At 39.1% G+C, this 21,439-nt stretch overlaps 1 protein-coding gene and 1 long non-coding RNA gene across 2 annotated transcripts in view; one reads left to right on the forward strand and one right to left on the reverse strand.

Moving 5' to 3' along the window:
* Nucleotides 1–21,439, forward strand: part of LOC118820019 — a 26,135-nt gene continuing 4,696 nt past the window's right edge. Inside the window, exon 1 of the long non-coding RNA XR_005008220.1 lies at nt 1–506. This is a non-coding gene — a long non-coding RNA (uncharacterized LOC118820019). The remainder of the gene's footprint in view (nt 507–21,439) is intronic.
* Nucleotides 19,637–21,386, reverse strand: foxi3a (forkhead box I3a). Its single transcript, XM_036588110.1, has 2 exons — nt 20,684–21,386; nt 19,637–20,554 (listed from the first exon to the last, which is right to left on the reverse strand). The coding sequence occupies exons 1-2, from the start codon at nt 21,234–21,236 to the stop codon at nt 20,016–20,018; spliced, it is 1,092 nt and encodes a 363-aa protein (XP_036444003.1). The 5' UTR covers nt 21,237–21,386; the 3' UTR covers nt 19,637–20,015.

A 21,439-nucleotide genomic window follows, 5' to 3' on the forward strand; every position in this document is an offset into this window, starting at 1 on the left:
CCCTGGGAGCAGCACTGCTATCATGGAACATGTGAGATGAGGGGCTACTCACTTTTGACAGATTTTTCCTGAAAGTGTGGATTAAGACAAAAATGCTGAGGACAGGACACTGACAATGGATGACATTGCTGTTTTTACTGGAATGAGGTCATGATGGCGTAGTTGAGGAGTACTGTCAGTCCAAATCATTTGCAGATGACACTTTTGAGTGAATATGGAATCAGTAGAAAGAAAAGGCCTGTACAAAAAGACCATATGAAAGTCATGGCTTGGAGAAGAATAAGGAGTCATATGATGCTTTTTTATTGCACTATTGGGAAAGAAACTTAGTTTTGACCTGGAGGAAGCCAGATGTTCAGATGTTTGTTTCCATGGATTTAATTTTTTAATATTCACTTCATAACTTTATGACTTTTGCTAACCTTTTTTCTGGATATGGAGGCTGCCTTGTAACAGTGATATGGATAAAGTCATCAGGTGGATGGGTACCTGCGTGGTGAATGGAGGTCAGAATCTAGAAGGTCATAAGGACGTATTGGCCACGTGGCCAGGCTTGTGCTTACATGTTTACTCTCAACATCACACACCTCTGAGATACACACGCCTGAGTTCGTTGTGTCCAGGGGCACAATAACACAGCCAGTAGAGCTCCATCGGTTTGCTAAATGGTCTTTGTAGTTAGGCAGTATTTTGGTGTACACACTTGGTCATTGTTGAATGCGGGCAGGGAAGGCAGAGGAGGGTGATTACAAGTGTCATTTTGGTTGTGCAGCATCTTTTCTTTGTGGATTTTTGGGCTTAGAAGATTAGGCAAAAGCTTTTAACCCTGCAAACTGCAGGCCTTTTATTCGAGTATTAATCGTAGGACTTAGTATCCCATAAGTACAGTGAGCTATTTGGTAAATGAATATGTCGGTTTAAAAGTTATTAGTGAGGAATTGAAGTGTGGTTCAGAATTTAAGAGGCTAAGAAACCAAAATGCTGGACAGAGTTATGTCCATAGAATTTTGACCTTTCCTATTATTGTCTTTTCTTAGATGCTATGCACATGCTCTAACTGTCCTTTCTGTACGTAGATAACAATAGGTCTTTCACGGGGGTGATTATGTGTGATGCACCAATGATCATGATGTTATGAATCAAAACATGATAAGAAGCTTGGCGTACAAAACACTGCAGATACTGTACTCTTTCACAACCCCGCTCTCTCACTTTTTTGTGTCTACCTTCATCTTCCCCATATCTGCTCACTTTTTCCTTCTTTTTTTTCCATCGCTCAACTGACCTTCTTAACGTACTAGGTTGGTTGTGTAAGACGGAAAAGAACAGAGGATGCAGGCAAAGCACTTGAATCATGCAGTTGATGTTGTTCATGTGTTAGTACACTTCCTCTTCTGTACCAGGGCGCAGATACTGCACTTCTTAGAATCTGAAGTTTTAAGTTGAAAAGTCTTATTTGGTGTTTGGCACGGTCCTTGCGAGTGTTTATTGTGTCAACAGCACACCTGCCGCCTGCCCTCGTCTCTCTGGCATCAGCACGCGCCACCACAACACCCTTAGCGCTTACACCTCTCCCTCATGACTGCTCCAGACTCAAAAAGTGGTCCAAGGCCGCTCGCTGTCCTGCTCTTTTCAATAGTACTTTTTGAAGGAGTCAGATGTGGTTCTTTAATGGCATTGCTTCCAAAACCCCTTTTGACACCTTAAATTTTTAACTGCCAGAGACCCCCATCGCGAAATTGCAGCAGATTTTTAAAGCACTTTGTTTTTACTTTTTTCTGACTGCAGGTTACTGAGTCTATGTAACCCAAGAGTCCACACTTTAAACTGTAGCATCATTTGTGGTGAATAAAAAAAATCAGTATTCTAAATTGCAAAGCATGCCAAAGTCAAACAACATGTCTACATCTGTTGACACCACTGTCCCATGTTTTGGAAGAGATTTAGCAACTTTCAGCGAACATTTGAGCAGTGTTTTTTTTTCCCTTCACTCCTAACACGTTACAGCGAATAAATAAAATACATGCATGTAAAATTTAAGACAGTTTTTGTAAATGTTGCAAAAAAGCAACCATGGGCCTCACTTTTTAGCAACAGCCCCTTTACTCCATTATAATCAATGAGTCCCACAGAGGACTTCTGTCCCACATGTGTTTCCTCACTATTCCCCTCCCAGAGACACCTGATCCAGCACATCAGGTCATTTTCAAGCCCTTTATGAGATTAATCAGGTGTTCTGGGGCAGGAAATATAAATTAGATTGCATGGTTTTGTGCAGGCTTCTGCATTATATTTCCTGCATACTACAATTTAAAACATTAAATTAATTTTCTGTTTATATATAAAATAACAAATACGGTTGTAGGCAAAAGTTTGAGAACCCCTGATAAATAAAGATATATTTGCTTGTTTTTCTTAGTGAAGGTAAGTGCTCTACAGTGAACACACTTCTGCAGTTTTTATTGCACAATCACTGTTTGTTTGCTGAATTTAATATGTTGAAAAAAAATACAATGTGTATGAAAAAAAAGTTATGACACATTTTACAGTTTTTTTTGTCTAATATATTGAACTTACTAAAATTTGCAGAAAAATGGTCATATTTACATTTGTTCTGTGATGAGGATGCATTAACTCATTCACACTCAGAAAATCAACAAGACATGTCAATTGACAAGGGTGTTCAGACTTTTTGCATATGACTGTATATACATTTGTGTGTGTTATAGGCTACTAATATCAGATAAAATGACATTTTGTCAAAGGTAGTTAACCTTTGAAACCCATAGTTCAAACACAACAAAATTTGTATTAAAAAAGTGGCTTCCTAAAACAGTTAAATGGGGCAAAAAATTTTGAATACATCACCAAAATCAATGTGTGGGTTTTGGTTTTGATTCAACACTGTATAAGTCTTTTATTTACAAGGCAGCCGTAGGAAAATATTAAAATGTGCAGAACCAGGTTTGGAAACTATTGAAATATAACTGCTGTTCCAGTGCCAAAGCTCTCAGGGCCTGCAGTTAATTACATTTGGTTTAAACAGGTGCAAACGACTGCTTGTTCCATTTCTTTCAAAACCTCTTGTCATAAATCAAACTTGGTATGTTATCGTTTTTAATCCCCCCACACACGTGCTGCATCTTTCCCTTTCTCTGTTTCTCTTTCTTTCACTTTCTTCTCATCTATCTAGAGCAGCGTTTGTTGCAGGCAGGTGCTGGTGTTAAAGCAGGTGTAGGTGATTTATTGATATAATCAGCTCCTGTTGAGCAATGATTCTCAGTATAGTGAGACAATAAGACATATACCCACTCACTCACTCCCCTGACAAGTGATGGAGAGGTGTTCCTTCTCCTCACCAACCAGAGCAGAGGGTACAGTTTACTGCAAGGCTTCTGAGAAGTGAACTGCTTTCATTACATTGTGTCCCATTCCTCTTTTCAGGAAACCCTGCACACCATTTGTGACACAGCAGAAGCACAGCAGAAAAAAGCAGTAAATGATAAAATGATGTTATGATTCCATTTTTTTTTTAAATATATGTGTAATTAAATCATTAAAATGAAAGAAAGGTAATTCAGAGTGGGTTGATGTGAAATACTAGAATATGGCAAAAATACACAATGTGAAAAGATGTGAAATACATGATATGGCAAAAATATATTGTGATACTGAAATTTTCACAATACATATGTCACAATATTTATTTTTATCTGATAAGTTGGAACAGAAAAAGGACAACTAGTGCTACATTAAAAAAAAAACTATTAATTGTAACACTGTAAATACAATGATTTTTATTCAATATTTGGTACACTGTGTTGCACTAAACCCAGTTAAACAGGACTAAGTATAATTAAAACATACAGTTGGTCTGTGTTCTACAAGTGCTGATGATATCCACAGTATGTTCAGGAAAGCCTATTGTATTATGACATTATTTATCACAATAATAATAAATATTGTCATATTACATGAAAATACTCAGTTCTAGAAACTTATCAAAGTGGTTTATGGTGATGGGAACCAGATGTCTAAAGTGTTAAATGCCTCTAAAAGCTACCTCAAAGAAAGTTATTGCATCAAGTGGTTTTCTTATTCCTAATGACTGAGACATTGTTTTTTGATAGTTTCGAGGTGAGGTTTTGGCCTAAAACATCATTTTTGAAAACCATTTGTGGTGAAGAGGTACATGCAGGGCATTGTACGGCAAAGCGGTGCTGAAAATTTTTTTTTTCCCCAATTTACCACAGTTTTACCAACATCAACATTATGTATAAAAGTTAAAAAGACACAGGTAGGTTCATTGGTTGTTTGGATAGTATTAGTATAGTATTGGTAATGTAGTTTGCTATATTAGTGTTGTAGACATTGCAACCTCTGGTTTATACCAGCACTACTGTAAAGAAGTCTCACAGCAAACCACTCTAAATGACTTTACTTACATCTCAAAGATTGAATTATGCAGACATTTTTTAAAATTGGAATTCCCCTTTAATGAACATCAATGTAGTGAGATTTTGTAAGCAATTTTGAGCCATTTGTTTCAAATAGTTATACCAAAAAAAGGAGTTTTTGATATGAAAACAAAGTTTTGACAGTGATAAATCAGTGGAACAATCAGAGATTTCTTGTCACTGAGGTTCTCAATGGCATAGAAATGAACTCAGTGAAGAATGAGGTTTGTAGATCATGAGGATGTTCTGTGGGAAGACAAAGGTTCTGACAGTTAACTACATAAATAAATTTGTGTCAGACTTTGAGAGAAACTACTACTTTGACCTTTATTTGCATAAGAGTGACATTTAAGTGTGTGTGTACGGTGTGTGAAAGTAAGCGGGTGTCAGTAGGGCTGCAGGACGGCCTTGGGGCAACCTGTTCTCCCTATCACTGGGGGCTTGTGGGGGCTTGTTCCATGACTTTGACAGCTTTGCAGTTCATAAACTCCTGTCAGCTCAGTTTTACACTTGAGTGCACTGAAACTTTACACTCACCCTTAGAGATCAGCGCAGCAATCTACTGTTGTTCTAACGGAGAGAAAAGCTACTGATAACTGATAAACTACTGGTGACAAGCCACCATGACATTAGCATCCCTTTGCCCTTACTCACCTCAGCGAGACACAGAGTTTAAAGTTCAGTTAAAGCAGAATTTCACTTCATATTTCGCCACTGTTATTGTATGTTGGAAATGTATCTCACACTGATATTCTGATTTGTAGGTTAAATAATTTCAAAACCTGCTTAGGTTACGTTTCCGATCATTCTATACATACATATAAGGGTGCCAAAAGGAGTTCTTTGGAGCGATGCCACGGAGGAACCACTTTTGGTTCCATAAACCTTAACGGGTCGCTCTTTTAAATTACCATTTTTGCAAGTAGATGTAAGTGAGCGCAGTCTTAGATAAAAAGGTACTAAAATGTCACTGGGGTGGTATCCCTCTTGTCACTGGGGTGGTACCCACAGTGGTATGTCTTGAGTACCTTTAGTCAGTGAACATAACTGCACCACAATCCTTTGCAGTTGTATATTTTTAAGGTGTATTGACTCCACAGACTCTGTCTTCACTCGAGGCTTTTTGTTTTTTTTGTTTTTAAATTTTAGTTTATAAAGGATAAAAATGTGTCCCTTTGTCCTGGGAAAAAAACCTATTTAAGGTACACAGTTGGACCTTAAAATCATTGTTTTACCTTTAAAGGTATGTTTACATTGCTTTTTCCTGACAGTGTGTGAAAAACCTTAACTTAAAAAAAATGTTCAGCCGTTCAGCCTAAAAATGACTTCATCTAGTAACTTGCAATTAAACTGGTTTTATTCAGCTAAAATAACTACTTGAAATGATGAAACAATCCGAAGGAAAAAAAATGTAGTTTAGAGTAACAACAGCCATGTTTTACATCAGTTCAAACTTTAAAACACTTTAAAACAGCTTCTGACTTGTTCTATGTTTTACAATGAGTTCAAAGAGCCTCCATATACATAAAGGTTCTATGGCTGACAAACTTTTTTCCTAGAACAAGTCCAAGCCAAGAACATTTAGAATCCTTTATTTTTAAAGGATTGTAAATGTTTACTAATTTACAGAGGAGATTTGTATCATGTGTGTATATTGAAGTGCTATAAAATTGAATATTAGGGTTTTTTTTTGGACCAGTACATTGAAGAAAGTGATGCTTGGAATTTTCTCTGATTTAAAAATGTGCACCATTTCCAGATGAATAAGATCTGTTACATACAGCGTAATTTTGTCTTTCAGTTACTTTTTTATCAGTTATTCTGCTGATACATTCTATTTATGTGGAACCAAGGAAATTAAAAGTGCCACTTTTTTCACTGAAATATGTGGAATAAATATGAATTTGAATTGTGAGGTTTTGAAAGTTGGATAAAAGGCAGTTGACCTCCAGGCTAATTGGACGTAGGCACCTGTGGGTGAATACAAAGGACAGAAGGGCCAGCGGGTGGGCTGCTCCGGGCTGATGCACAGAGAGAGGGCCTTCAGACTGAGTCACCCCCTCCACCCCCTCCACCCTCGTGCTCTATACAGCTGCAGGCTTTAACTGAAGGCCAAAGCTCAGCAAACGGAGTCTGTGTGATCTGAGCTGAATGCGTCATCAGCATATGTAAATGTGTGTCTGGAAGCCAGTTCAAATAGGGTGTTATAACTTGATGTACTTATTTTATCAGCTTTCTGTTGGCTTCATGTTGATGCTGTATTTTGGGCGCTGATTCAACTCTCTGTTTGTGCTGAATAGCGTTCCGATCAATAATTGTTTTTTTTGAAGATTTTTAGAGCTGCGTTCCAAGCACATTGGACTGTTATGCCTTGTAAATACAATATAAAAATATCATTAAGACAATACCATGTCTTTTATAAATGTCTTTTATATTCCTAAACAACACACCTTTCAAAAGTACTCCTTATCTCCTTGTGAAATATTTCATTCCGACAAAACATTTTAATCTCTTTTGTCGTAGACAGTGAAAATATCTAGACAGCTATAATCCCTCTGGACCACAAAAACATGCTGATAAGGGTCTAATAGATTAAGGCACAGCAGCCATATATGGTAAAGTAGGCCTCTTTTTGGGTCACGTTATGGGCCAGTGCGGTAACTGTGCTTCTTCAGGAGACATTCAGCTTGATTTGATTGATTACTGTGTTTTTCTGTTTGGGTGTGAGCATTGGTGCGAGTATCGCAGAATCTCTAGCCTGTCACCTTACTTTTTGCCTTTAAATCTAATCCCCTGTCCAGACGACACAATTCATGGAAAAAGGGGGTGGGGGGAGAGATCAGTGGTGACTGTTGCCTGAGCGCTCAGTTTTGGAGTGTGTGAGTGTTTATGTGTGTTTGTTTACTCTGTTTCGTTCAGACATCTTGAGGGAAACCCGTGGGACTGGTGGCACACGATACGGGTAGAGAGCGCAGTTATAGGGGTGTACTGAGCAGGGGGTGAGGCAGGCTGAGGCAAGATCACAGTGACTCAGAGGTTTATGCTTCTTGTTTTAATGATCTAATACAATATAATAAATATAATGAACACTAACACTAACAATGCAAAACACTTCCTGTGGTAACAAGCAGTTTAATTCAGATAAACACTCTGTATTAACCAATACATAGCGTTTAGTTTAGATTGTTATGTTGCATCATACTCCAGAGTCTCTATTGTTTTAAAGTGACCACAAGTAATTGGACAAATTAAGATAAAGTAAAAATAATCATATAAGTTAAAATACAGTGCTGTGTTTTTTTTTTTGTTTGTTTGTTTGTCACATTTGAATGCTTCAGGTCATCACACTAATTTTAATATTAGACAAAGATAACCCAAGTAGGCACAAAAAGCTGTTTTTCAATGATGATTTCATTTATTGAAGGAAAAATGCTGTTCAGCCCTACTTGGCCCTGTGTGAAAAAGTACTTGCCCCCTTAGCTACTAAATCAACCAGTTAACCAAATTCAATTGACTGTCGGTTTCAATTGCATGAGGCACACCCAGACATGATTACTGCCAGACCTATTGAATCTAAACATCACTTAAACAGAATCTGTCTGGCAATGTGAAGCAGCTAGAAGGTCTCAGAAAAACAGCACATGATGCCATGTTCTAAAGAGATTCAAATACAGATGCAAAACAAAGTAATTGAACTCTACCAGTCTGAAAAGGCCATTACTAAGGATCTGGGATTCCAGCAAACCACAGTAAGATCCGTTAACCACAAATGTAGCGAAATTGGAGCAGTGGTGAACCTTCCTAGGAGTGGGCGGCCTACCAGATTTCACCCAGAGCGCGTCAATGACTCATCCAGGAGATCACAAAGAACCAAGGCAAGCATTTGAAAATCTGCAGGCCTTACTGGGCTCAGTAAAGGGCAATGTATGGTCAATTCCACAATAAGAAAGACGCTGGGCAAAAATGGCAACATGGGAGAGTTGCAAGGTGAAAAACATTGCTGACCAAAAGGAACAAAAAGACTTGCCTCACATTGGACAAAAAACATCTAGATGACCCCCAAGACTTTTGGGATAATATTCTGTGGACTGATGAGTCAAAGGTGGAATTTTTTGAAGAAAATGGGTCCCATTACATCTTGCATAAAGCTAACCATAAGAACATCATACCAACATTATACCAGCAATGTCTGCCTGTCAGTCCATGGCCTAAGGCCCAAGTGCAGTTGGGTTATCAGAACAATGATCCAAAGCACACAAGCAAGTCCACCTCTGAATGGCTCAAAAGAAAGAAAATTAAGGTTTTAGACTGGCTTAGTCAAAGTCTGACTTGAATCCCATTGAGATACTGTGGCAAGACCTTAAACGGGCAGTTCATGCTTTAAACGGGCAGTTCATGGATTAAAATAATACTGCAAAGAAGCATGGGCCAAAATTCTCATCACAAGTTATCACAACCATTTCATTGCAGTTGTTACTGCCAAGGGTGGCACAACCAGTTAACGGGCTTAGGGGGGTAATTACTTTTTCACATGGGTGATATAGGTTTTGAATGAATCTTTATCTTCAATAAATGAAGTGATCACTTGAAAGCTGCATTTGTGTTTACTTGTGCTGTCTTTATCTTATATTAAAAGTAGTTGAACGATCTCTCTTGAACGTTTAAATGTGACAAATTAGGAAAAATAGAAGAAATTGGGTGAGGCGCAAATATTTTGTCACAGCGCTGTATTGTCTTATTTAGGACTTGTTAGCATTCTTGTTTGGAATCAGTGATGATTTAAAGTCTACAATATACATTACCAAATGCAGGTAAAATCTCTGGTGCTGCTCTGCCAGGCCTGTAATGCAGCAATATTTAGTTCTTGATTGTTTTAAGGTAATGTTGTCCTCACTCTCACTTTTTGGGATTTGAGCTGTAAAGATGTTCTTATGTTTAAGAATCCAACCTGCTGCTCATTGGCAGTCACATTGTGAGGCTTACCAGTGGTTTGCATCTTGAGATAAATCCATGTGTGAGGTACACAATTGCAGTGTTAATGATGAATCACCATTGGAAATTTTCTTTAGTCTGGGATTAGTCTTAATCTGTGTCTGGGAAACCTATGTTTAGAGTTAAAGGCTTAAACCCATACAAAGCAACAGATACCAAAGTATTCATAGAGGGAGTTATGCAATAAAAGATTGATGGTATAAGGATAATTTTGATAGGAATAAGGAATGATTCTAGAAGTGTGTTATTTAGGAATGTAAAAGACATGGTGTTGTCTCCACCCCACTTTTTACTGTGTAAATTTGTATTAAATCTATTATATTAAAGAAATTATGCTGTAGTTGCTCGGTATAACAATGCAGTGTGCTTGGACCATGGCTCTAATTCTCATTTATAAAACAAATCTTTATAAGTATGAACATTGGATATACATCAAAACATCAAAGTCAAACGTATAAGGTCAATGTGAAGTAAACAGGAAGTTTATAAAACAGACATGAAAGTGCATTAATCCCTTATCCCAGACTTATTACATTCTAAGGATTATTATTCAGTAACTACAGTGACTTCAGTGCAAACTGGTTGAGCTGTTCTTAGGTTAAAAAAGTGTGTAATAAAACTTTGGGCCCACCGACAGGCCCTGATCATTGAAGAGGTTAAGAGTTACAACACCCTAGACTTCTCTTTATGACAGTCTTTGACAGATCTATGCCTCCACAATGGATAGGGTTTTTAATTGGTTTAGAAAGTATTCTTTGTTCGTGCCTTGTGGTCTTCCATGGCATGCCAGGTAGTTTGCTAAGCTTGTGCATGTGTTATTTCATAATTGCTTTTTAATATTGTTACCAAACAACAGGGTTTGACACACATATTTCAGTACAGAGCCAAAACAACCCAAAGAACAAAAACTGTGTCACTGTCTAATTGTGTATTTAATAGCTGTGTGCCTCAAGGAAAAAAATGAGAAAATATATATTTAACAAAAACTTCTAACGACTAAATATAGTATAAAAATGTTTGCCTTTGCCTTTATTACGGCTTCCATTTTTTTGGGGGGGACTTGCTTTCAGTTTTTTAAAGAAATGTGCAGAGATATATTTCTACACCTCCAAAGTTTGGTCTTAGCAGTTGGTTGCATTTTCAGCTTCTCGCTATTTAAGTAATTCCAAACTTACTCATCAGTCCATAAAGCTTTTCTGCACATCCAAGGTGTCTAGTTTTAGTTTCTTGTTGCCAATTTACTTTTCTTTTTTTGTCTGTTTCCTTTTTTCAGAAACAGCTTCTTGACAGCTACACATCCTTTCAGACTCAAAGTGTTGAATTGTTTTCTCACAGTGAAAAAAGGAAAAAATCTGAAGCAAGACTGGATTGGTTTTCTCTTATCTCTTAAAGCTTTAATGCATCTAAAGCTTTAAAGGTTATCTGATGGTGACAGTTTTGGTGGTCTGCATGGTCCTGCATGGTTGTTAGGAGTCTCATCATTCAATCATTTTTGAACTCCAGTTTTTTCACTCATTTTCCTTTGGCTTTCTTCTTCTTTATGCGTGTTAATTTTCTTATACCCAATCTCTTTAGAAATGTCTACTGAAAAATGAATGCTCATACATATACTCAATGTTTTGACTAGAAATGAAGTAAATGAAGGGTGGTCTCTGACTTTTCCATACAGTGCAGGAGTTTCAGAATGTCAGCTCTCTCACCAGATTAGAGGGACTGCAGTGGAGCATGCAGCAGCCCAGCCAGTAGAACCTCTGCCATGAATGCTTTAAGGTCTTGCCTACCCCAAAATGTCCCATGCCAGCTGTTCCATGCACCGCCTTCAGCACCATCTTCCACAAAGCGCATGGCACCAGAAACTGCCACACGCGCTTCCCGGGCAACTGGTTCCTCCCACACGCAGTACAGCAGCTCATCTTGTATCTTGAGGCTGTCCTACCCAGGACCTTAGCAGTGGGCCCGTGTGGCATCATATTTGTCCAATCCGATTTCTGCACTGCCTGGTGCCAACTATGTGCCCAGTAGAGTTAGGCATCCTCCTCCTAAGCTTGGTGGAACTCCTCGAGGCTCACCACGTCAAAACTGGTGCCACAGGGAGCGACGGCAACAGCAGCAGCACTCCTCTCAAGTGCCTCCACTTTCTCTTCAAAACATGCACAGTGTTGGCATTCCTCAGCAGTGCATGGGCAGCTGGACAGGGCATCAGTGTTACAGTGCAGTCTGGCAGTGGCATAGTAGTCATTCTATCCGGGGGCTGCTCGACCCTCACTGGGCAGCCCCGCTTTTGTTTCTTGCTGGCTCAGGCTCTTGGCATTGGTGGGCATGATGCCCCCTCCCCTTTCGACACTGCCAGCTCACTATTCACTCTGTCCCTGCTTGCTCAGGGGCTGCTTCATTGTCACCCCATCCGTGTAGCGCTTGGTTCCTTGCCTTGATGTCTTTTTGCTGAGGAAGAGCTCCACTGCCTCTGCTTCAATGGTGGCCGCTTGAAGACTGACTGGTGTGGTGAGCCACAGATGTTGCCTCAGTTTCTCTAGCAGCAGCATTTTCATCAAATACTCCAGCGCTAATTCCTCCTGTGCTGCCCTCTTTAACACTTGGTATACCTGCTGGACCATTGTGCTGAGCTCTGTCACCAGTACACTTATCTGCTCTTCCTTTCATCTCCGTCTGTCGGGAAGCAGCTTCCTAATTGACAGTGCTGCTGGCACCTGCCCAGATTGCCACTGGAGAACTGTTGCCAACAACAGTTACTAGGTGCTGTGAACAATAGTTACTTGCTGCTGTCCACCATTGAGTTTGTGGATCCTTTGCTCTGTTTCTTCTAATTCGGTGGAAATGCCCCACTTCTGACACCAGTGTGGCATTGGCGGTGAAGACAAACCAGGGGATGCCATTATTTCTGCTCAAGGAAATGCTCTTTTATTGAACAAAGCAGAAAAGGCCACTGAACAACAGCCAGAATAACAGGGAAGGTCACTTCTAGCCATCCTCTATGGTAGACACACAAATCCACACTAACCAACACAAAACCTAACACAGTAAAACACCGTTAACACATAAACACATCTTAAATCAACAACAACAACATAATCAACAGCAACAACAAATGCCCTTTTAGTGTAGAAGGGGTGGCGTGTGCGGCACAGTTTAGCATACCACAACCCCAAAGCCACCGCTGATGCCACAGTGTTGAGCTTACTGTTTGTGTGATTTTAAGCTGAAGATAGCTTTTTACACATTTCTTGCAGGTTGATGCTGTAAGATTTAATAGTTTTATATTAAAATTTTATTTAAACTTTAATGCTTTGCCATTTGATTTATTTTGTAGGAACTGATGTACAGGTGCACATTTCAGCAAAATGCAGGGTTATTGGCTATTCACAAATCAGCAAAACAAACCTGTTTTAGTAATCTGATATATTAACTGATATATGAACTGTTCTTTTGTGTGTGTGTGTGTGTGTGTGTGTGTGTGTGTGTGTGTGTGTGTGTCTGTGTGTGTGTGTGGTTGTTGGGATAAGGGCTTGGAGATGACACTGTTCTTAACTGAATAACCCTGCTGCCGCTACATGACCAGAGCAACCTGAATTCCATATCAGGCCCTGAGCTCATCATGAACATCTGCTTCTTTGAATACAGCACGTTTTCCACACCTGCACTTGATGGAGCTGCAGGGCATCCTTAATCAAGCTGTTATATCTGCCCCCCGTCGGGACATGTGTTTACAAACAACACTGGCTCCTTGATGTGGCATGTGTCAGTAAATACCAAGCACACTTACACTCTTGTAGGACGAGAGGTGGCTTGTCAGAATTCACACATCTCAGTCTCACTTAGCTTAGATCAGTACAGCTGCCTCAGAGAGCGCTGATGTTGTTGCATCAGTAAAGATAAAAGTGTAAGTGTGTGGTGAAAGGACTCGGTTGGGCTCTGCTGAAGAGTTGTGTCTTATCAGATAATTAGAACATCTCTGATGACCAGGTGATCATGAGGTTTAAATTACCATCCCTTATGAAAAAGATCTACAGTAATACTGCAAGAATTTCTACAGGATTTCTACAAGAATCATATAGTAAATTCAGACAATTAATATAATTTTAATAATATTATTTTCTACGCTACCACTGTATATACTATGTATATACGAGATGTTATAAATTATTAAAGAAGTAGAAATATAGTGTACGTTTAAAAACTCTAAGTTCTTATAATATTGCTGTCAATCTTTTTGTAAGGCATTATTTTATTCTGCTATAAGATTTAAATGATGTCTTGCTTAGAGGTCGTGAAGTTAGTCCATAATTTCTCTATGATTGCTTTTGGTATCACATTTGACGCATTGTAAGGTTCTGGCCAACTTAAACCTTAATGGCAATTTTTCCAATTTTTAAGGCTAATCCCAGACTGAAAAGAATTATCATTGGTGATTCACTGTAAAGATTAGGCTCAATGCATGTCTGGGAAATAGTTCTGAGTAACCTGGTGCTTGGCCCAGACTTTCATTCATCACTCTCATAATTTACATATTAGTTTCACAGTAATTGTGGAATAATTTATTTACTTCATAATCAGCCATAAAATAACTAAGGATGTACAGTCAGAACCAGCCAAAATTGGAATCAGCAGATTTCTGCTCCAAACACATGCAATTGACAAAAGACTAATTTTTTTTCTTTTTTATTTATTTTGTTTTATTTTGGCTGATTCATGTTCCAATATTTTGTCGTAAATAACGTGTGATGGGTAGGTGCACTATCACTCTCTTCATCTGTACTAAAATATTAAAGCATAATTATTCAAGACTCATTGTGCCAAATAGCCAGTTTCCCCTAATGTCATTTGATTCATGTTGTTGAAATAGGCAACTTTGGCTAATAGAAAGTACTGGAAACATTCTAGTGTTTTTCATTCATTGTTCATTTGGGTTTTAAAAAGGTTTTAAAAAATTGACCAAAAAGTAATCCATCGGCCAATTTGGCAGCAAAGAAATCAGAAACGGCCATAAAAATTCATGATTCATATATTCGTACTAATAACTGTATAATGAACCCTGAGTTTAAAATCCCAGTTTTATTACATGCTAAGCCTTATTATTCAGTAACTACAGGGATTTGCAAACTGGCTGAGCTACTCTTAGGTTGTAGAAGGGTGTAATGGCCCTGGCCATTTAAGGGCTTGACCTAATGTACATATATAAGATACAGTTTTACTCTCTAAGGAGATTTTTATTTAACAAGCACTCTGTTCCAGAGATAAACTAAGGTGTTCTGTAATATTCAACTCAGACGTGCTGAACAGATTAATTTGTGAGAGAAGTAGAAATTTTACTTTCCCTTTTTTTATAGATTGTCAACTATTGCTATGACTATTGAGCAGATTTTTTCCCCCTCACCTCACTCCTGTGTTGAGCCGAGGGCCGTCCAGACAGGCCAATCTTGATCTAAATCATCATGGCAGGCACAGGACTGTAAATATAAGGCACACTTTCTGTGTTGTTTAGATCCAATCAATTAGATACAATACAATTGATAAGTGTAAATGGAGAGGCTTGTTTAATTGTGTGAAAACAGTGGACGGCTATGTTTTGGAAATAAACAGCGCAGGGAGGTGGTCAGGAATGTGTAAGAATAGGGTCTCAGAATGACGAGGCTCATTACGACAGACAGAGAAAACTGCAGCACATGCCATGCTTATCTGACCATCAGAACAAGCTCATCATGACCAACTGTTTTAATGTGGTCACATTTTTACCAAACCACCATGAGTCTTAATTAGGGCATTATTATTACTATGGTTCATTAAGACACAACGACCAAATGTAGCTCATTAACACTTTGTCTCAGATTAAATCATGGGTGGGTCTGCTCTCTCTACACTCTTACATGTAAAGCTGTCCAAAGGGTGCTTTGGAGCTATGACATGGAAAAATTACATTCCCTAAAAATTTTTAATCAAAGATTTTTTTAAAGAAGCATATTTTTAAGCATGTATATGAGATGTGAGAGTTTTGAGCTTTTTTAAAGTTCAAAGAACAACATCATGTAAGTTCCATATAAAGGTTCCATACCAATTAAAGTTTTTTACATCCTTAGAACTACATATCCAAGCCAAGAAGCATTTGTGAACCTTTAATTTTAGGCAAACAACTAAATTTCCATTTGCTCATGCATTATTCACTGTCCTGTCTAATAATAGCTGTCAATTAATCTGCTACTTAGAGTCACCTTGAAAGTTAAACGCTGTGACAATTGACAGCACAGAGCAAACACATTTTTGACCAGGACATTAATGAGTCCTAAATGAAGGGCATTAGAGGATTTGCGAGTTGTATTATTGTGGCCTGTGCTGCATTTATTCCTTAAATGTACACCTAGAATGTATTGTGCATAGTATTTAATATAAGAAAAGCTCACTAATTCTTTGCAATCTTTCTGTGTGGAGAACTCTGTCTCTGAGAGTCCAAACACTACTATTTAACTTCATCTGACCTATGCAAAGCAACAGTGAAACCCTGAGAAACTCGCATCTGGCCTATTTGACTAGTGACCTGTGGGTCATGTCTATCCTGAGAGCAATACCAAAGGGCTTTCTGTTCAACTAAAATCTTTAGTTCATTTGTTTATTCTACTGTTGTTGTTGTTGTTGTTAAGAACTCAGCTTTGGGTTCTTTCTTCTTTAACCTTTTTAAATTGGAGAATTCTTACATGTTTGAAAAATATTGTCTTTGAATGAAGGATATTGGGAAAAAAAACATAAAAACATTTATTTTTTTTCAAAAAGAAATATTGAAGCTGCATAAAAAAGGCTCCAAAAATGTTTACAGAACTAACTGACTAAATTTGCACTGCCATAAAATAATAATAATAATTATAATTTTAATAATTTTTATATCACCTTTTATACAAGAAATGCAGCACAAAGTGCTTTACAATCATAAAATTACATGCAAAGGCTTCACATAGAAATAAACATAAAAACAAACAAAAAAAACTTTTTACAAGAAATACAGTGGTGCAAAAAAGAATTTCAGGCCTGTATCAAAAAGTCATAGCTATTTAAAAGCTAAAATGAGTTGACAAGTTTTTAGCTTTCTTTTAAAAATACTTACTAAGCTGGCTTCCTTGATATCTATAGGAAGTTTATTCCATTGCTTTGAAGGGTAAAGGACAAATGTTGCATCCCCATAATGCACCCCATGTGGTGTAAAATAAATGAAAATGACAAGAATGTATGAAATGAAGGTTCTGTGCTGGTACATTCATCAAGGTACAAACAGTATGTATGGAGTCAGTACAACTCATACAATTTATAATTAAACAACAATACATTTTCAATGGAACATTGTACAACTATGTTCCTCAACTAAAGGTGGAGAAGACATACCCTTGAGGGGACCACCCCAGTGACAGTTTAGTGCCTAGTCTCTGAGAGTGTATGAGACACCCAGGGAGAGAATTTTGTGTTTTATTTTTTAGAAATGAAATGTGTAGATACTTAACTTATGCGGTAGCAGTGTATTCAATGCTTTTGATCTGAGAAAACTGATCTTAAATTAATTAAATAAATCAACCATCCCAGCTCCTGCTGATATGTGGCTGCTGTAGACTATGCTTTGTCAGAGCGAGAGAGATGAAAGGTTGATTCCCACGCTGAGGAAAGTTAGGCGAAAGATGACATCAGCAAAAAAATCAGTCTGTGGGAGTCTTTCAATAGTGCCGAGTTCATTTGCAAATATAGAGAGCAAAGTTCATCCTGCACACGGTGGTGTGGATAACTGTATCAATACAGCTGGTGCAGTTCAGCAGAAGAAACGTTTCTCTTTTGTTTCGGTTGCTTTAGATTGGTAACACGGGTGTAAAACATCACCTCAACATTTCACGTGAATGAAAGCATCTTAAGACCACGTCATCTACAGTTGGTGGCAGCATATCCTCCAGCAGAGCAGACAGATATGCAGCAGAGTTTAACATGTGGTGTTGTGTTTAGGTGTAGCACTCAAACAAACCATTTACCTGCCACACTCTTACATATTGTTGGGTCACTCAGGTGTTGCCTGGCCTGAGCTTCAAGGCTATAGCCTGAATATTTTAACAAGCCCCAAACCTTAATAGCATAACATATTTCACCTTGTTCACATAACTCTCAATATCCAGTCATGAGAGAGAGAGAGAGAGAGAGAGAGAGAGAGAGAGAGAGAGAGAGAGAGAGTGCACGAGAGAGAGAAAGAGTGGAAGAGAGAGAGGACATGAGAGAGAGAAAGAGACTGCACATGAGAGAGACTGCACAAGAATGAGGGAGAGAAAGAGAGAGTGCACACAAGAAAGAAACTGCGCAGGAGAGGGAGAGAGAGAGAGAGAGAGAGATATACTGTGCAGGGCAGAGAGAGAGAATGTGCATGAAAGAGAAGCAACATAGAGAGCACATGAGAGCGAGAGAGATGGTGCATGAGAGGAGAGAGAGAGAGAGAGAGAGAGAGAGAGAGAGAGCTAGATAGCGAGAGAGAGAGAGAGAACCAGAAAGAGAAACAGAGAGTCGCACTTATACGGAGTGAGAGCTCAAGAGAGTGCAGGCGAGAGAGAGTGTAATGCAGGAAATGCCTGACTGTCTGAAGTCTCTGTAAAAAGGCTAATTTACTCCACTGAACAACAAAACAATCGCCATTTTAACTTAACTGGCTGTTCTAAAGTTTCAGGCTTACTGAACATGTAATAGGAGGTTAACAGATCAGTCAATATGTGTGTTACATTCAGTTAATTCAGTATTTGATGTTCTGTTTTAATTTTAAATGTATAATTAAAAATGTAAGGCAGCCAGATTACTTACCTTTTAAGATAAAACTCCTAATGAGCTCCTAGTGAACGGTGTAAATAAAGAATCACTCATTTTTACCCCATATTCTGTCGGCCCGTCCTGCTGCAGACCTCTAACACTGTTTATCAGGACACAAAATGACCCCGATGCATTGCCCTGTTTTAGTGTGATCTTTTAGAGTTAAAATATTGTTTCTTTTTGGTTTTTGGAACACTATTCAGAATGATTACTCAGCTTCTAAATATAAACCCATAAGAACTGTAGATAAAATGTTCCTCTGTTAGCAGGACATTAGAGAGGAGATGTGTAGAGGGCTTTGATAATGGCATTATTGAGAAAACATCTCTTTTGATCTCTTTCTCTTACAGAGGTCTTATATTGTTTGTTCTTAATGATTTCGTTTATAAGACCGAATAAACGTTGCTAAATGGCTGTATGTTTTGGTGATGTGTACATTTTTACGCTAAATAAAAAAATAGCAACAGCACATTTTACAGATTAATTGATAAATACGAAGGATGATGTACCACAGTCTCAAAAATCAAGGTACAAAACTTTTTCTAAGTTGTGATGACTCCACAAACCCCGTCTCATGTTCAGACTTTTTATTTTATTGATCTGTTTTAAAACATTAGGTTATGAAAAGGTACAAATACACACTTTTCACCTGGGAAAAACCTAAGGTTCACAATTGCACCTTAAAGCCACTGTTGTACCTTTGAGGATACATTTGCATTGCTTGTACCTTGATAAATGAAAAATGTACCTGCTCAGTATCTTTATTTTTAACTGTGTAAATGAACTGTTTGTTTTTTTAATTACAAATTTCAAATAATTCATGAAAATCTTATTTAGATCTTTTTTATTTGTGTATTTCTATTTAAAACTTTCTAGTAATTAGTGGGACTGCACAGAATACCACGAAACCTCGATGAACAAGTTTTGCTTCATTTATCTTTTTCCTCCTGCTGTCAAACCAGTCTTTTCCCCTCTCTTTTAAAGTTTGTTGTTTAACGGTTCCTTTGGCTATCCCTACCCAGCACCCTCCTCCTCACATGCGCACACAGACACACACACACACACACACACGCACACACACATACACTCCTGTCGTGTGGATCAGTGAATAAAATAAGAGTAAGTAGGCAGATTCGACTTCAGTCAGCCAAAAGCACGGATAATCAAAGCTCAATAACTGTCAGATTCTATTTGCATTTGCTTTTCATGTTCTTTCAACAAAATGATTTATATCTCAGCACAATATGGAAAAAGAAAACAACCACTGTAATAAAATAACACAACCATTATTGGAATTGCTGCAGTTACAGGTCAAACACTTTTTTATTTATTTTACATTAAATATTCTTACAAAAAAGTCATTTTCATTTTGGTTTATTTCCACAACAATACATCAACCCACATACACACATGTCACAAAATATAAAAAACACACAAATACATTTTACTCATAATAAAGGCCAGTGCAATTAATATACTACAACAAAAGTCTGTTTTCAGAAAGCAAGTTACAAAAAACGTCAGCACGTCTGAAATGCTTAGCTGCGACCTGAAATGCGATGATATCAGCGTCTCAGGCTGAGATCGGAGCGTGTGTGTTTTCACACAGTGGAGAGTGCTCAGTGTCTGCTGTGACCTGCTGACTCAGGCAACACTGGAAATTGTGGTGGCTCTTTTAGCCAACCGCTGTGTCAAGTGCCTGGTGGGAAACTCACTTCAGTATCGTTCTCTTGTGCTCTACACCTCAGTGCCTTCCCGCGGATACACCATGCCAGTAGAGTCCAAGCTTGGGTAGAGATGGCTGCTGAACTGGCTGAGGATAGAGTCACTGTAACTGGCTGTGTAGTGAGATGGTGATGTGGAGAGGTTGGGCTGAGATGGGGGAGGTACCTGGGCATCCCACTGTGGAACTCTAGCAGTTGGAGAGTATGGACCAAAGACCCCAGTTGGAGAAGCCCTTTGGCTGTCCAGTGGCAAACCCAGTGGTATTGAGGGGAGCAGAGCATCCTCTTGCACGTTATTTGAACCGGAGACCACCTCGTTCATCTGGGACATGAAGCCATTAAGGCATGGGGCTGAGCCCCCGGAGACTGGAGAAGGTCCTCTTTCTGAGTTGTTGCTGGTGGCATTGCTCTGGTCTTTTGGGCTGGATGCAGTAGAGTCTGTTCCCCCATCTTCAGGCAGGGCGTCAGACTTTCTCTTCCTCTTGCGACGAAAGTTGCCGTTGTCAAACATCTTCTCACAGTTCGGATCAAGAGTCCAGTAGTTACCTTTTCCTGCACACAAACACACATTATTATAAGCATTGTTGCCATGATGAAAGCTGCTTCAAAGGGATACACTGTGCATCAAATATTAAACCTTCCCCCTCCAGCAAAAAAAAAAATAGATAAACATGCCCTCACCTGGATCATCATCATCTCTTGGCACCTTCATAAAGCAGTCATTGAGTGAGAGGTTGTGCCGAATGGAGTTCTGCCAGCCAGCCTTGCTCTTGTTGTAGAATGGGAAGTTCTCTGCCACATACTGGTAGATCTGGCTGAGAGTGAGCCTGCGATTTGGGGCCCCATTTATTGCCATGGCAATTAGAGCAGAATAAGAATACGGGGGCCTGACGAGTTTCATTAGGTCCTCTTGAGTGGGCAAGGGGAACCAGCTGAAGCCCCCTTCTGCTCCCCCCATTCCTCCTGCACCAAGGTAGGGCCTCTGCATTCCGTAGGGTTGGTGAGCTCCACCAAAATATGGTGCAGGGTTAAGGCCGGGGCTGCCGAACCACAGGTAAGGGTTTGTGGCCGGGCTGGCATAGTCCCCCAGCTCACAGGCGGACGGCAGAGTCTGCTGCGGGCTCGGCAGAGGCGGAGGACTATAGAAGTTGTCGCTGTACAGGCTGTACTCTTGGGATTCCTGCCCCATACTGTGGAACTGGGGTGACAGGGCTTGTGGCACAAATGATGTCATGCTCACCCTAATTACGCTTGTCGCCTTTTCTTCTTTCCAGCTGAAGGTGAACAATGATGAAAGGTGAGAAAGTCTTCTTTGTCCCACTCTCTGTATGCCCAGTTCAGGGTGGGTTGGTCAGGTACACCATAACCTCCCACCTGTCCTACCTGGAGCATTTATACCTGTTTGGCTACGCCCTCCCCACTTGGATTGGCTGTTGC

The sequence above is a fragment of the Colossoma macropomum genome, unplaced genomic scaffold (assembly GCF_904425465.1).
Source record: "Colossoma macropomum unplaced genomic scaffold, Colossoma_macropomum, whole genome shotgun sequence".
NCBI classification, from domain to species: domain Eukaryota; kingdom Metazoa; phylum Chordata; class Actinopteri; order Characiformes; family Serrasalmidae; genus Colossoma; species Colossoma macropomum.

Excerpts from the sequence above, each read along its gene's own strand:
- foxi3a (XM_036588110.1), bottom strand. The coding sequence starts at position 21,236 with ATGACATCATTTGTGCCACAAGCCCTGTCACCCCAGTTCCACAGTATG. Across the intron at positions 20,555-20,683 it reads AAGAGATGATGATGATCCAG|GAAAAGGTAACTACTGGACT; the intron begins GTGAGGGCATGT and ends GTTTGTGTGCAG.